This window comes from Pseudopipra pipra, chromosome 1, assembly GCF_036250125.1.
Source record: "Pseudopipra pipra isolate bDixPip1 chromosome 1, bDixPip1.hap1, whole genome shotgun sequence".
In the NCBI taxonomy this organism is placed as follows: Eukaryota; Metazoa; Chordata; class Aves; order Passeriformes; family Pipridae; genus Pseudopipra; species Pseudopipra pipra.
The window spans coordinates 33,912,741-33,927,896 of NC_087549.1; the positions used below are offsets into that span (position 1 = coordinate 33,912,741).

Consider the following 15,156-nt stretch of genomic DNA (forward strand, 5'->3'; position numbering starts at 1 on the left):
AAACACCTATGTTTCCACTTAAGCCTGTATATAGATGCTCTGCTGAATTAATACTAAGAAAAGATGCTATCAATGGGCAGATAGCAAAGATAAACCAGCTTTGAATCAATGCTCTGGTACAACAGGTTGATCACCAGTGCCTTCTGCAAGCATCAGGAGGTTGTTCTGGAATCAGGAGGATCCATGAATGATGTTTATTTGTCATATCATAATTTTAGTTGGGTTTTAGTGGGTGCTCGGGGTCTGGTTGTCAGTGGTTTGGGAGCCACCTGACACTTCTGGCCAGCTCTTACCAGCTTATGTGTTTTTATTCCTACTCTGCAGCTGGTCATAAAGCTGACCTATACACATGTATGGTCTGTGATATTTTTTTTATGAGAACATAGATACTTGAGCCAAAACAGACTACACCTAATAAGCCCCACTCTAATTTCCTTTATTATATTATCTGTAAGCTGATTGATGGCAAGTGTTCTTTTAGGATGACAAAGAGGTGTACTTTTGACTAAATACTGATATGATAATGTGATAAATATGAATCTGAATAATAAAAATCAAATTCTTATGCTAGGTTTTTAAAGGGTGAAGAATATATTTGAAATAAGAGTACAGACTACATAACGTGCTTTTTGGATTAGAGCCAGGAGAATCTTGTATATTTACTGCAGGGCTGATGTTTGGATTCAGCAACACGTCCCCAGTGACTACCTGTAAAGCCCCAAATCACTGTAAAATACATCAAGATCTAATCTAACTACAGTCTCACTGTACAACCGTCAGGCATTTTCTCCAAACAAAACATTACTTCCTCAGGGTAGTTTTGGGATACAATTCCTCAGGAGGAAACACACTATTATGCATCTCCAAAGCTGACATGCATGAAGAAAGAGCTCTTGGAGGGTGTGGCTACAACATTATACCTGTCTAGCACAGTTTGAGTAAATGGGTGTGCATGTCATACCAACATGGGCAGCACGATGCATTTTTCCGTTCTGCCCATTGTCAGTGCTCATTGGAGCTGGCACCAGACCACAGACCTTTACAAGTTTCAGACGTTTGCTGTTCACAAACTGGCAGGTAGTGCCGAGCAGATGGTAGGAGATGTATGCCCATAAAACATACAGACCTGTGTCTGGGTTTCGTTGCTGAGTCATCCAACCTAAGAGCTGAAATTTTAAACACAATGCTTCACAGTCCTTATTTTGGCATGATGGTTCTTTTTTTTTCCCACTGGGAAAATTTTAGAATAAGGCTGTGGTTTGTGTGATTTTTCTAAGAGGATAAAAATGCATGTTTGGCTATGGATTTGATATTGATTACAAATAATAGATTGACCAGCACACTGGAAACAGCCTATCAGTCACAAGACCTCAAAAGGTAACTATGATCTGGGAAAGAGTGTTAAATCCCAGAAGCCAAAATTATGCCTCTGGAAAATTCCTATGACTCAGACTGGTGGAGAAAAAAAGAAAAAACACTTATGAATTAATTCAACTCCTTAATTACACATTTAGGTAAGGGAAGAGAGAAAGAAAAAGTTTAAATGAAAACACAGTTAACATGGTTTTATTTGATATTTGCTAAGTATCCAGAAGAATTTCATGGGTGAGAAGATGGAGTCAGTTCAACAAAAATAATCTGCCAGAGGATTTAAGAGCAGCTTGCCTCTAAACCTCCTGAACTAACATATATTCTCATCTCAGGTTATTCCAGTGGAAATCTGAGAAGAGATTTGTGTCACGATAAGGTCGTATTAATCCAGAGAAACATTTGTTCACATGCTATTATTTCTGCTCTATTGGAAAACTAACAAAGCTTTAGCTACAAGTTCACACTAATTGTTTCCCATTTTAAAACAATAGCAGGGATAGCAATGCTGCAGATGAATTGATATTTCTGCACTGTGTACCTTATTACAGTAAAGCTGAGAGGATAAATATAAAAATATCCTGCAAACCATTTAAGTGTTAAACCCCATCAATATCCACTGCTAAACTAGGCTTAATCAGGTGACCTCAGTAAGTTACAGCATGTAAATTGCTGACAAATTTGGCACATAAACTATGAAGGAAACCTCCCATTCCCACCATAATTTCTTGAGCATTCTCTGTGATGGGGAGGGACTGCAAAGGAAACTTTTACCCTTCTCCAAGCCCTGAAGCTGAGCAGAGAGCCCCTTTGCAGGAAAAGTAAACCTGGCCTGGTTGTGATGGGACTGCCTGTGCTTTGGGTGAGCAAAGGTCAATAACTGGGTCAGGGCAGGAGCTAAAATCTAGTCTATATCCAAATATGATACGAGCAGGTGACCCATAACTCACTTACAAGATGGACAAAATTAATGGCACTTCCCAAGTTGTGAAGCTGAGGAGGAAGAAGAAAACATGAAATCTTCAAGTCTAGGTACTAAGTAAGTAAAAAACAGAGAGCATGTGTTGGAAGGAACATCTGGAGGTCATTTGGTTCATTCTCCTCCTCAAAGAAGTAACAAAGTTATTAGGTTTTGGAAGTATCTCTGGATGGACTTCCCACAGCCTCTTTGGGCTTTGGTTCTTAATTATGCTTATGGTAGCACTTTTTTTCCCATGCATTTAGTTAGGCTTCCCCTTGCTGCAACTTGTCTCTTGCTGATGACCATTTTGCTGTGCACCTCCAAGAAGTGCCTGGGTCTGTCTTCTCTCTAGTTAGCCATTAGTTAGTCGAAGAAAACAACTAGATTTCCCCTTTGCCTTCTGCTCCCCCCCCCTTAGTATTTCCTCACCATCTCAGGAGTCCTCCACTGGACTTGCTCCAGCTTACTAAAGTCCCACTGCTCATGGAGGTCCCACACCGAATGCAGCACTCCAGCTGCAGCTCACAGGCACCAAGGAGAGGCAAGTGCTCACTTCCCATGACCTGTTAGCAGTACTCTTGCTAGTGCAGCTCAGCAGGCATGCTCCTCTTCTTGGCGAGGGCTCACTGCTGACCCAAGTTAATGACTGCCTGAACATAACTCAAAAAGTGTATCCAATGCGCATCTCATTTCTGATGTGTTCTCAAGGAGATGACTGAACTTTTGGAAACTGTCCTCCAGTAAAGGGGATTATGAAAAAAATAAGAAGGGGACAGTGCTCTACGTTGAAAGTACTGCAATCTGTCAGTGGTGCTAAAATAGTTAAATACATTAAAAAAACCAAGGTGAAAGTAGTTTATATGATACAGATGTTCAACATTTTCTCTTTCTTCGCCTCATATTTTATCTACTTTCAGATAGACATTGGACATTGAAAAATTGAAAAAATTATCTTTACTATGCCAGGTTTTTTTTTTTTTTTTTTTTTTTTTTTTTTTTTTTTTTTTGTTTTTTGTTTTTTGTTTTTTGTTTTTTGTTTTTTTTTTTTTAAATAGAAAATAAGCTGAAGCTGTTATCCTGAGTACCACATCCTTGGAGATTTTGGAACTAGCAGGTCTCAGGATCACACCTTGTTTTTATACAGGAAAAACTAAATTTTTTCTTTTTCAACTTCCTCGTGTTCTCCACTTCAAATAAACTAACTATTGACTTAAGTAAATTTAAGTTAAGAAGAAGCTCTAAATGTACTAGACAGTACATTGGTGTATTAATTCCCCAAATGGTTATTCTTAGTTTCAGACATTTAGCAGCAATTTCCCACTGACCAGTAATTTCATTATTTAAAAATCTGGCAGCAATCACTCATTCTGTGAAGGCAATCTTAATTTAACAGACATTAACTGCAATTGATTAGAGTAAACGTAGGAAGTATTATAAACCATAGTAATTAGAATGATATTTTTCTATATATGCACCTATGTAATTGAAATTAAATATAATAATCTCAAAAGATAAAACAAAGTTAAGTCCCACATAACAATATTTCCTCTTTCTCTTTTCCAAGAGGTGCAAAATGACTAAGGCAAATCTGCTGGAGGAATCTCGTAAGTGCACACTGGAACCCATCTGTACTAAAGTAAAATTATTTGATCTATTAACTTTTGATTTTTTGAAGACCTTTTCTACATGGAAAAAATCCTACAGACACTTATTTCACATTGCAATGCCTCACTGAAGCTCATGTTATCTCAGTGTTGTACGCCCTTACTATGTTGACTATTTTGACTATGTTGACTTCCCTGTGAGCACCTCATGTAATCCATCCCTGACAGAGAAACTGCCCTCTCTTCTCAAGGCTGGTGTGAGGGCAAATGGGGTGGGAAGAGTGCGTCTGTGCACCAGGGCCTGAACGAGCCCAGAGGATGCGCTACCACCCTTTGTGGCGCTCTGTCTGATGAAAGGTTTCAGTAGGCGCGTTTAACTTCAACATCACTGGAGAAAGCCTTCAGGATATTAGAAGTACCAGGGACAAGTTTTATCTATTTGTTTAAGAAAAATAGTTTATACACTCCAACGCCTAGGTCTTAAATTGGTCTTAAAGAGGTCATGAGGGATGGCTGCTGGGCTCTGTGGATCCAACATATCTTCTGCATTTAAAAGACCTTCATGGGAGTTTGTAGGTGCGAGACCTGCTATTAAGCACTATCGCTCTCATAACCTCCTTGATGACTCAAGCCCTTCTTCCTTCACCCTTTGATCAAATGGGATTCACAAATATGGGATGGTCTACTGCCCTGGGCTGAGAACAGGGCTGTGAGCAGTGTTTCCTGCAGTGATATCTGGTCAGGACACTTAACCTTTTCTCTTCACATGTGGAAAAGTAAAGTTATTCCAAACCTGGATTATGGAGAGGTAATAAATATAAGGAATAATTGCAAAGAAAATATTTTGGTACTTTAAAACTAAACATTTTAGCGTCTAACAGTCTAAATGACTTCATTGATCTCCTTTAGTTTTTATAAAATGTTCAGATTTTCAAATTTAACCTCTGTTTACAATGGCAGTGCCTGAACTTCTGAGAACTTTGCCCTTGGGTGAGATGGTGTTATTGTGTATATCCCTTCAAAAGTGCCTGCATTTAAGCAGCATGTGTGAGGTGAGAGCTGTGACAGAGGACCTGACCAAGGATGTGCCAGCCAAAACACTAATCCAGTCCAATCTGATTAACCAAGACTTACTGTAACACTTTAATGAACGAGAAGGGGGAAGGTAGGGACGGAGCATTTCTCTCAGCCCTCCAGTTTGCTGTGCTGAGCTCTACCTGCTCTGGGCAAAGCACCATGGGTGGCTGCGGAGGGGAGCAGAGCACAGTGAAGGCTTTATGCCCTCCTTCCAAACAGTCTACCGATATTTCAGCGCCAGGTCTATGCCTGGCTGCAGTGGTCTGAGCAAACATCTGAGGGAAAAGTGCAAGTGCCTGCCTGGGAGAAATCACCTCACACTTCTCTGGGAAGGTGTGTGGGGATGGGGATGGAGAAGGAGGACAGCAAGGCAGGCACAAGCCACTGCCTGGGGCCCCCAGCATGTGCCCCAGCATGGTTGGAGGGGGTGTCAATGAGAAGGCATACAGATCCCTTACATATCTACCCAGTAAATTAATCTCTATATGTTACCATAGGTATAGCATTAATTCAAAATGTATTGAAGAGAATTTGGAGTCAGACTCACTGTTTCTTAATTTAGCTCTCTCTCTGTATACGCACTACAGAGCTTAAGGTGTAAGCATAGTAGTCACGGGTGCAGTAACTTCTGGTTTTATGATCAGGCAATAAGGCCTTTGTATCAGAGTCAGGCATTATACTGAAATAATAAGGGCTACAAGAAGAAAAAGTAATGCTTGGATATGGGTATCACTGCCTGAATCCTTTGAGGCAGTATCACTGCCTGAATCACTGCATTTCTGAGCCAGGGGACCCCTCTATTAAAGGTGTTTCAATAAAAAAACAAACATGAAATCACTTGTAACCTTCAGACTAACCAGCTTGCTTCAGTAATTCTGAACTAGCCCAGGAAGTACAAGCTTTCACTGCTCAAAAAGCTTCTTTCCCTTACTCATAATTATCACTGAATAATCTTACATATTTAGCAAGACACTGAATCAAAGAAAAAGCAGTCATTTCATGTTATGTTTGAGCATGTGAGTTCTACCATAAGACCTATACTAAGACAGTGAACTAAGGGTCAGTCCTTCAATACCTTAAACAGGATCACTGCTTAGAGCAACCATTGTGTCTGGGTTTTTTGGTTTGTTTGGTCTTTTTTTTGCTAGAGATATTCACAACAATGATCTTTTAGTTATCTTTCAAATGCCATATTCTTCAAATTCTTTTGATCTGTAGTGTACATATTTCCTTATGGCTCTTGGAAGACCGCATTTACTTGTTGCTTACCTGTCCTGGTTGTTCACAGGCTGTCTGGTATCTTGCTTGTTGGCATAATTCTTTTACTCTCTCATATTTTGGTAGTTGATTAGATTGCTGAGTGTTTTTGCTGGATTCCTCCTTCTTGCGTAGAAATTTGCTTACAAAAAGATAAAGTTGAACATTTTAGATACATTCTTCTAAACTCTTAAGAGGATGAATGTAACTTGAAAAGCAAAGCTACTTGAAGGTTTACTGTCTTCTCGGGGAAAAAATCCCCACATTTCTGTTATTGACCTTTGATGAAGGTCAGGTACTGAAAAAAAGGCTCAGGTGATTGGCCGAAAATTGCCCAAAGAGAAACAAGGGTTGCTAAAATATGTCAAACTGGTACAGTTCATCACCATTCATACATCAGTGTGGTTTCTTTCACAAGGCAAAACCCTCTGAAGCAGTACTCGCCTGGTTGAAAAACTCAGCTGAAGACACAATAGGACTTCCATACTCAGCACTAGCTTGGCTGTACCTTATATATTACAATGTGTCTTATATGCACTGTTTCGTAATACATCACACAAGATTTCCACAATCTGTAAAGTCATAAAGTGCCAAAAGATAATTGCTGTAAAATTTTACCCAGAGAAAATTTTCACAACAACTGGCAAGGTGAGAGGATCTAAGGAGGTATCAGTGAAAAGAGGAGCAGTTATAGTCACAAATCTCATTTAAACATAACTCTTTTCTTAGCTGCAACAAAAATGAGGAATGCTTCCAGCCTATGATGGAAAATACAAAATCAATGGATAAGAGGATTCTGCACAGCTGGATTTGAAACAGAGATTTGGTAAGAAAATAAATCAGATGATGGCATAAGTGGGCATGAGCACAATGTTAAGGAAAGAGGCTAGGAGAGTTGTCAGAAAAGCATGCTTTCAAATTTCTTCCAAGGTAGGGATTTGGAAGCACAGCACCTTCCAAAGGCAGCGGTGGGAAACCAGGAAACAAGTCAGGCCTGTCAGTTTGCTTGCAAAATTTACTACTTCTCTGACCATAAAAAGAAAGAGGAGAGACCAGAAAGGAAAGCATGTACAAGAGAGTGTTCCCAGCAGGCATGCTCTCCCAAAACTCTCTCACCCCTAACAATTACCCTCTTTCCACCAGAAATGTGTCACGCCAAATTTTGTTCTTCTTGTTCGTTCGAAACCTGAAAGTAAAATAATAATATTTACTGCTGGCACTTAGGTATAGCACTGCTAGTGTTAACAAATTATTTTTGAAAAAACAACTCTCCACTTATATATACACCTGCCATTTTATAGACGTGCTATTTAAGAGACTCTTTGAATGGAAAAGCTGTGGTCGTTGCCATGACACAGCTCATTTTCACAGAGTCCCTTTTTCCACTCAGTTTTTGATTTACTTAGGTGTTTGCTTCTGAACTGGCTAAAAACAATGTTGGGGCCCACCTGTTTCCTGGTCTCTCCAAGTCTAGAAGCTTTAGGACAGATTTGCCATCCATATCTGGAGGTGTGTCAAGTCCTGCTATATCCAGAATTGTTGGAGCAAGATCAATATTCAGAACTATCTGAGGCACTCTGCAAATCAACAGAAACAGTCAAAGTTGTCATGTGTTTGATATGTAAGTCTTCACATTCTCTTGGAAATAGAATGGTAATTAATGTTTATCAGGACTTTGAAGATGTAAAGCTCTACACAAGTGCTAAGTTTAGAAAACCTCCTTTGAAGTCTACAACTCAGAATGATTGGCCAGTACTGCAGACTGTCATCACAAAGAAAAAGCTTAGCACAGTAAAACAAGGAGGTGCAGCAGTCACACTGCTCTTATCTCATTGACAATGAGGGCATGATGCCATTCATTCTGATAAACCACAGGGTGAGCAGTAAAGATGAACACATAGTTTTTAAAAGCAAAACCCAGAGTCTAACACTACATGACTATGCATTACACAATTTTCTCACCTCCTTTATAACTTATTCATAATATGCAAAGTGAAAGACCTGCCTCTTTATGAGACTCATTGCTTTACGATAATAGGGCATCCTTTATGAAATTAAGTTGGGCAGAATGATAATTACATGCTCTATGAAACATTTTACATCAGGCTCAACAGCTGTGCTAGAGACACAAGAGAACGTACACTGATCCCGGCTCTACACTTGGGCCACGAATAAAGAAAGGAACTCGAATATCAAAGTCATACGGCATTGACTTCCCCTTGACCAGTCCAAACTGCCCGATATGGTAACCATGGTCAGCAGTGTAAATAATGTAGGTGTTCTCCAGTTCTCCCATCTCTGCAAGCATTTGGTGTAACTGCAACACAGCACAGAAAGAACTCTGAGTAAAGTGTAGCAAAACATGTTTTGTGTATAATCATGTATAACCATCATTTATAAGCCTTAAATATACAGAACCAAACATGGCATCAATGAGGTTGTTTACACAGATGTTTTCAGGATGGGCATTTTTACATCTTGTCTTTACTGTGCTGTTAAAAAAATCAACTTACAAGTTCAATTTCACATTTGACACAGGGGACAATTAAACAGATCCAGAAAATTAGAATAGAAAAAAATACAGTAATAATGGCGTAGTAGCGTTAGTATGTCCAAAATTCATTGTGTACTCAGAGCTTGTGAAAAAAGTCTGCTACAGCTTTAGGGGAAAAGGTACTCAGATTTGATTTACTGTGTTAGTCTACAACTTTCTCATTCCTTACACTTGTGGGCTTGGGAAAAGGCTGTAAATTTTTATTAAAGTTTAAAGAAATCTCTCTAGGGGAAGATCTTTGGTCATGGTGCTTGATTTTGGAACAAAAAGTCATACAAAGTACACCTAATAGTTCATGTATCATGTTACCTATAATTAGCTGTACACTGCATTGCCTAACTTCTGCAAACACCAGTAGACTGACACCTGAGTTCCTGTGATTTGCCAGTTCCCAGATTTCAGCTGAAGGACAAACTTTGAAGGGAGTGTGTGAAATGAATAGAAGTTGTCATCTGGGCACCTGTGTCTATCCATGTGTACACACAGGTGATGCATCTTCTGTTAATACCAGGCTCTATATTAGGCCCAGTGATTTTTCCCTCTAAAAAAATCATCAGTTTATTGACCCAGCAATTAAAAAAGGAAGTTAGGAGCTCGGCATTATATTGCAGAGAACCAGAACTCATTTCTGCTGGGGATAAGTGGAGTAATTCCTCATGGAACAATGACTTTCCCTGGAATGTGGTTGGTGAAGGTAAAGAATGAATGAATGAATTTAGTTACTGACTAATAAGATTGTATTCAGAGTAGTTTCTTGAACTCACTCTTTCCATAGAGTCGTCAACTGACATCAGGGTCTGAAGTCTTTTGCGCTGCAAGACATTTGTAAACTCCATGTGGATGGGCAGCATGGGCCCCGTGTACTGCATAATCCAGTGCTTATCCATGTTTGGTGCATAGTTATAGCTGGGAGTGCTGGAGGAAAAGAACGGATCTGAAAAGTTGTGCAGCATTACAGGCATCAGAGGAAGGTGGGAACTCCTCTAGCACAGAAATAGCCAACAAGCAGTTAAGTTACAAATTCCATGTGATATTTGACAAATACCAACAAACATCACTTCAGTGGCTTCCAAGCTTCATTGGTTCATGCATCACTTTCTCAAAATTTTTTAACCACTTGCTTTCTGAGCTTTCTTTCAGACTCAAAGATCATTACAAGCTCCATGTTAATATTTGAGATATGCCAAAATGTGTTACTCAACAAATCTGTAATCATTAAAAAGACTTTATCTGAATGATGCATCCCACAAAGATAAGCAGAAAAACTAAGAAAGTCAGAGATCAAAGATAAATGCTTCCCTTTAATATTAAGGTAAGCTGCCCTGATGCATCCAGTAGGAAAATTACCTTTAAACAAAACTCAAAGAAAGTGGGATATCTCAGTGGGATAGAGAAATTTAGTAGTCAGTACCAAGAACACCACCAGTGTTATGAGTTTTCAAGATGCCCCAAAGAGTGAAAACACTGACTTTTTCCCTTCCCATGACCAGAGGTGAGTGCAGACATTACCATGAGCCTGAGTGCAATCCCTCCAGGACTGAGTTCCTGGGTGTAGGGTCCTGACAGGAGACCATGTGGTGGCCTTGAATGAGAGAGCTGAGAAAGTGATGCAGCCAATGTTGTTCCTCCAGATCCATGTTCAGTCTCCATTACTTGCCCTTAGCCCTCATCTAAACTATGTCCTGGTGATGCCTGGTGATGTGGTAGACATGTAAATCCCACCCATACCAAAATAACAGTTATTCATACCTTAAATTCTGTTAAGGTACTGTTTTTTCAATGTGAATGTAAAGCACACTGCATTACCAGCATAACATGAACTATGACAACAATATTGAGATAACACTGCTATTGATACTAGTACTAAGAATAAGTAAGGGCATAGAGTCCTATCCAAAGCAAAGAATGATGCTTTTGGAGTTTGCACAAACATTGAAGGAAAGATTTAAGAGCAGTGTTCTATCCATAGCCAGTGAATTTTTGAAGGATAACATATAAGAAACAAGAATATGTTCACAGATACACCTCCTTGGAAGAAAAGGTACCGCAAAAAATATGTCAAGCAAATTTGCTGTACAGACAAGTAGGTTACGAAAGCTCTCCATCGATCCAGTTTTAATACCTAGCATACATGCTAGATATAAAGGTGAAGTGAAATCAAACAAAAGCCATGTCCCATAATGTTTTCACCTATGTATGACTAGTTTCCTTCTCCAGGAAGAAGGAATCTAGGCTTTGTCATTTTGATTAAGTTCTTTGGCTGTTATTTTTTTCCTGTTTCTAATACACTGCAGTACGTAATACATGAGTTGCAGCATTACATTTGAAAAATAGACATAAATAGAAAGTGAAAAAAATGCTGTTGTGTTATTAGGTTAATTTGATTCTTGTGATTCTCTTTTCAGTTTATAATAAAAATGTAATTAAATATTAATTTACTGTTTAGATACTGAAAATTATAACGTGAGTTAAGGTACATTTTCTCCATTGAAATATTTATGTGTAGTTGTCTTTTCTTCAGAGGTTGCACTGAACCATATCAACAGTGTATACTGATTCAACTTAAGTCACACCTTTGACCAGTCCTTTGCATTTCTTAACATGGTCGTATGTGATCACAGAATAGTGGAAGCAGTTGATTTTACTGTATCAGATATCGTATGATAATCTATAACTATATAATCCAAGGATAAAGATCAGCTGAAAGGATAACATAATAGACTTGTAGTCAACTGCAATAAATTAATGAAGTCCACATTTTAAGTGGAGACCATTTTTTGAGAATTTGAGAAGTATGCCTCTAGTACACACATCTAGTTTTGACTAATCTACTTAACCATTAGCCTCAAGAAAAAGAGAAGTGAGACAACAGTATCACAGGATTTTTCAATCTTCGGTAGAGATTAAGAAGTATGAAAAGGTTGGTTCCCTACTTGGCAAAGACAAGCATAAACTAGAATTCCTTTTCTGCTGGGAATTCTTTTATTTCATGTTGAAAGGTCAAAGTTTTTGTAATTTCCCATGGTTGAAGTCTGATTTTTAAAATGAATACTGCCACAAAATTAATAAAATTTATCCCAGGAGCACAGCCCTTGTGTTGTTGGCTAGCCAGCAGTCCTAGCAGAGGGACTGATGAGCCCCAGACCTTGAAGAAGCAAATCTTAGGAGTTTTGGTCACCTATCAGTTATCAGGCACACTGACAGAAGAGGATACTTCCAGTGCAAACTTTCCTCTGCTTTTTGGAAGTTTGTCAAATGAGACGTTTTCCCATGAAAGAGCTCAGTTTTGATTAATCAGCATTTTCTAGTAAAACCCTACTTTTTTCAGTGGAGTCCTGAGTGCCACTGCCACAGAGGGATGAGGTGGCTGTGAGCTATGCTCAGCCGGCAGCACCATGACAGCCTGCTGCTGTGCCAGGAAGGAGAGCCAGCTGCTGAAGCAGGCTCAGGTCTCATGTTCCCAGGCCATTGTGAGAAGCCTCCTCCACATAATGGATAATCTTTAAAAGCAGCACTCAAGGATTTAGCAGGGCAGTTAAAACCTTTCACAGACACTTTCCAAATGCATTTTGAATTTTCTGGGTGAGAAATGCAGCAGGCAGAGAGTGAGCAGAATTTTCCTCCCAGACAGCTCAGGGAATGGGACCTTCTGTGAAACATCCAGTGTCACTGGCTGATGGATAAATGTGAAACAGGGGTCCAAAGTGTCAGAAAAAGAGTACTAGGGAAGAGACAGAAATGAATTCCAACACCCCACAGCTTTTCTGTGTCCCCTGTGTACCCCTGTTTATTGGGCCTTTCAGAAATCCACCAGAATGGCACTGGTTTCCAGCCACAAGACCTGACATTGCCCTCAGATCTATCTACCTTTTTTTGGTGTAAAACAATCAAACAAACACTACAGAGGTGAATCCTGGGGAGAATATTGCTGATTTCTGAAAAGTTTTCCATGTAAATAGACCTCTCCCCTGTCAGTGATAATTGTTTAACACAACATTTTTTTTTTGAAGCAGCTGGAGATATCGGCTAAATGTTTAGCTGTTATAAGCCCTTGAAAGTCATCATAGTACAATCACTGTTTCTATTCTTCCATTTTTGGGAACGACTTTGCTCAGTATTGACAAGTACTTCCATAAGGTAACCCTGACATCTATATTTCCTTGATTCCTCTTTGCACTGGGAGTATAAAGTTAAAGGTATGTACCTTCTTCTATTGCCTCAGTCACAAAGGCTATCTTCTGCAGAGCACATTAGTTGACTCATGATCAGCAGACAGTGTCAGGTAGCCCACTATCTTCAGGTTGTCCATGGCCTCTAAGTCTGGCAAGGAGCTACTGTAGTATTTGTCATTCTTGTAGAACATACTAACCTGGGCAAATCTACATTGCTCAATTGCCCACTTACATTTGTCCAACACATTCTATGCAGAACTTAATACACAGAGACTTCTTGGTACTTCATGACAGATGTCTTCTGGCACTGGGCAGGACACCGGAAGATGCCAGATTCAAAACATTTTGAACCGATACCCCCAGTTTAACTAACAAAAAAACCCAAATACATAACAATAACACATGTTGAACATGGTCAGACACTTTCCCACAAACACATCCTCATAATGAGAACAGTAATTCACCCTGAGATTTTGTAATCATTCACCTATCTGTGTAAATAAATTTACAGAAACATCTAAGGTGATAATTAAATGTTCTATAGGCTACGGAAGGAGTAAATATCTTTAAGCACTAGTGCACTTTTCTCTTTAAAGGAAGATTCACCACAAAATCTATCATTTCTTTATCTGTAAGCATCAGTTCCAATAGGTACTTATAGTTATGTTGAGAGAAAAGGAGTTGTATTAGCAGTCACCTTGTGGTCAAAAGGCCTCAGTAACTCTTACTGACAACATATTTGTTATATTTATATATTTAAAATTGAACTTCAAAATAAAGAATGCATCTTATTTGGCTTTTAAGGTACCACAATAACTTTTAAGTTCGACAAGAAATAAAAAATCCAAACCCAACAACCTAAAACAATGGATGTTTGTACTTGAGGATCTATTAAAATGAGGTTCCCAAGCAGCAAATAATTCAGAAATGAATTTCACTATCTTCTACTAGTAACTGAACTGAATTGTGATATTCAATGAAATAAATGGAATATAGCCTTTTTGCAAAATATTATATAAATAAATAACATAAATATGTAATATATAAAAATATAATTAAAAGATATTTAAGAAAATAAGTTTAAGAAAATAATGGGAGATTCAACTTGACTATTGCTGTTTAGCCAGTTGTGGTATCTATGTGGAAAAGAAATAAAACAGAGTATAGCATGCTTTAAGAGCTTCCAGAATTCAGTACAACTTTAAATTAGTTTGCTTTCCAAAAAATTGATCTAAATATATACAAGTCTCTAACAGATGGGTTAATGTGGAAAGAAATAAATATATTTACAAACATTTGTTCAATTGCTCACAGTAAAAATCTATGTTTTTCCCTATTTACAACCTCCTGATTCTCTTCTGTTTCTATTCAACAAAAGAAAATTATGTTCACAAAAATACTGCCTAAAAGATATTGGTTTTAATAATTCCATAGAGTTCTCAGGGGTTTTAATCCCCAAAGTGTTTGGCTAATCTGTTTGGATTGGGATTCCTCCCATTAATGAAAATAATACAGTACTTAGGTGACCCAGGAACATTTTCATTTCATAAAAATAAAAGTCAACAACATTTTAAAGTAATACCTACAGTAAAACTGATTGAAAAAAATTAATACTTTCTGTACAGAATTAACACCTCTATTATTCTTTGAAATATGATTAGCAAACATGGCATAAGTGGTCATGTTTCTTCAGAAAAAAATGTAAATAAAAGAAGGAAGCAAATTCTTTGTTTCCAGGAAAAGCAGACTTCCAGGTTTAGACACTGTTCTTGGAAAGCAGGAAGCCCAGATTCTGGGCAAAATTAAAAGTAAAAAAGCCCCAACATGACCAGTGCCATGGTCTGTACTAATGTGAAGTTGAATTTCACCCTACTGGGTCTGCTTTTGCTGCCTTTTAAAAGGGAAATCTTTAAACCCAGTGACATTTATAGATCTAGGGATGTGAGGTATGAAAGTTTCACTCTGAAGTGTAACACAACTGCTATATTTCAGAACAAAGAAGTAAAAAAGTTGTTACCTGTTAAATATAAAACCTTTCTATTTTAAGAAACATTATTTGTTGCTGCTGCAGAACCTCATTGTGCAACTAGAATCTTACTTACATTTCTATTTCACCCCATTTCTTCTAGTCTTGTTTCAAGCTACACTCGCAATGACACACGT

At 38.4% G+C, this 15,156-nt stretch overlaps 1 protein-coding gene across 13 annotated transcripts in view; it reads right to left on the reverse strand.

Annotated features, from left to right (window-relative positions):
• Positions 1-15,156, reverse strand: part of SULF1 (sulfatase 1) — a 180,357-nt gene that overhangs the window by 23,609 nt on the left and 141,592 nt on the right. For all 13 annotated transcript variants that reach the window (XM_064651280.1, XM_064651279.1, XM_064651277.1 and 10 more), the window contains 5 exons: positions 9,586-9,736; positions 8,409-8,584; positions 7,716-7,844; positions 7,397-7,453; positions 6,280-6,409 (listed from right to left, as the gene is read on the reverse strand). In XM_064651280.1, the coding sequence (XP_064507350.1) occupies positions 6,280-6,409; positions 7,397-7,453; positions 7,716-7,844; positions 8,409-8,584; positions 9,586-9,736 (643 nt within the window). The remainder of the gene's footprint in view (positions 1-6,279; positions 6,410-7,396; positions 7,454-7,715; positions 7,845-8,408; positions 8,585-9,585; positions 9,737-15,156) is intronic.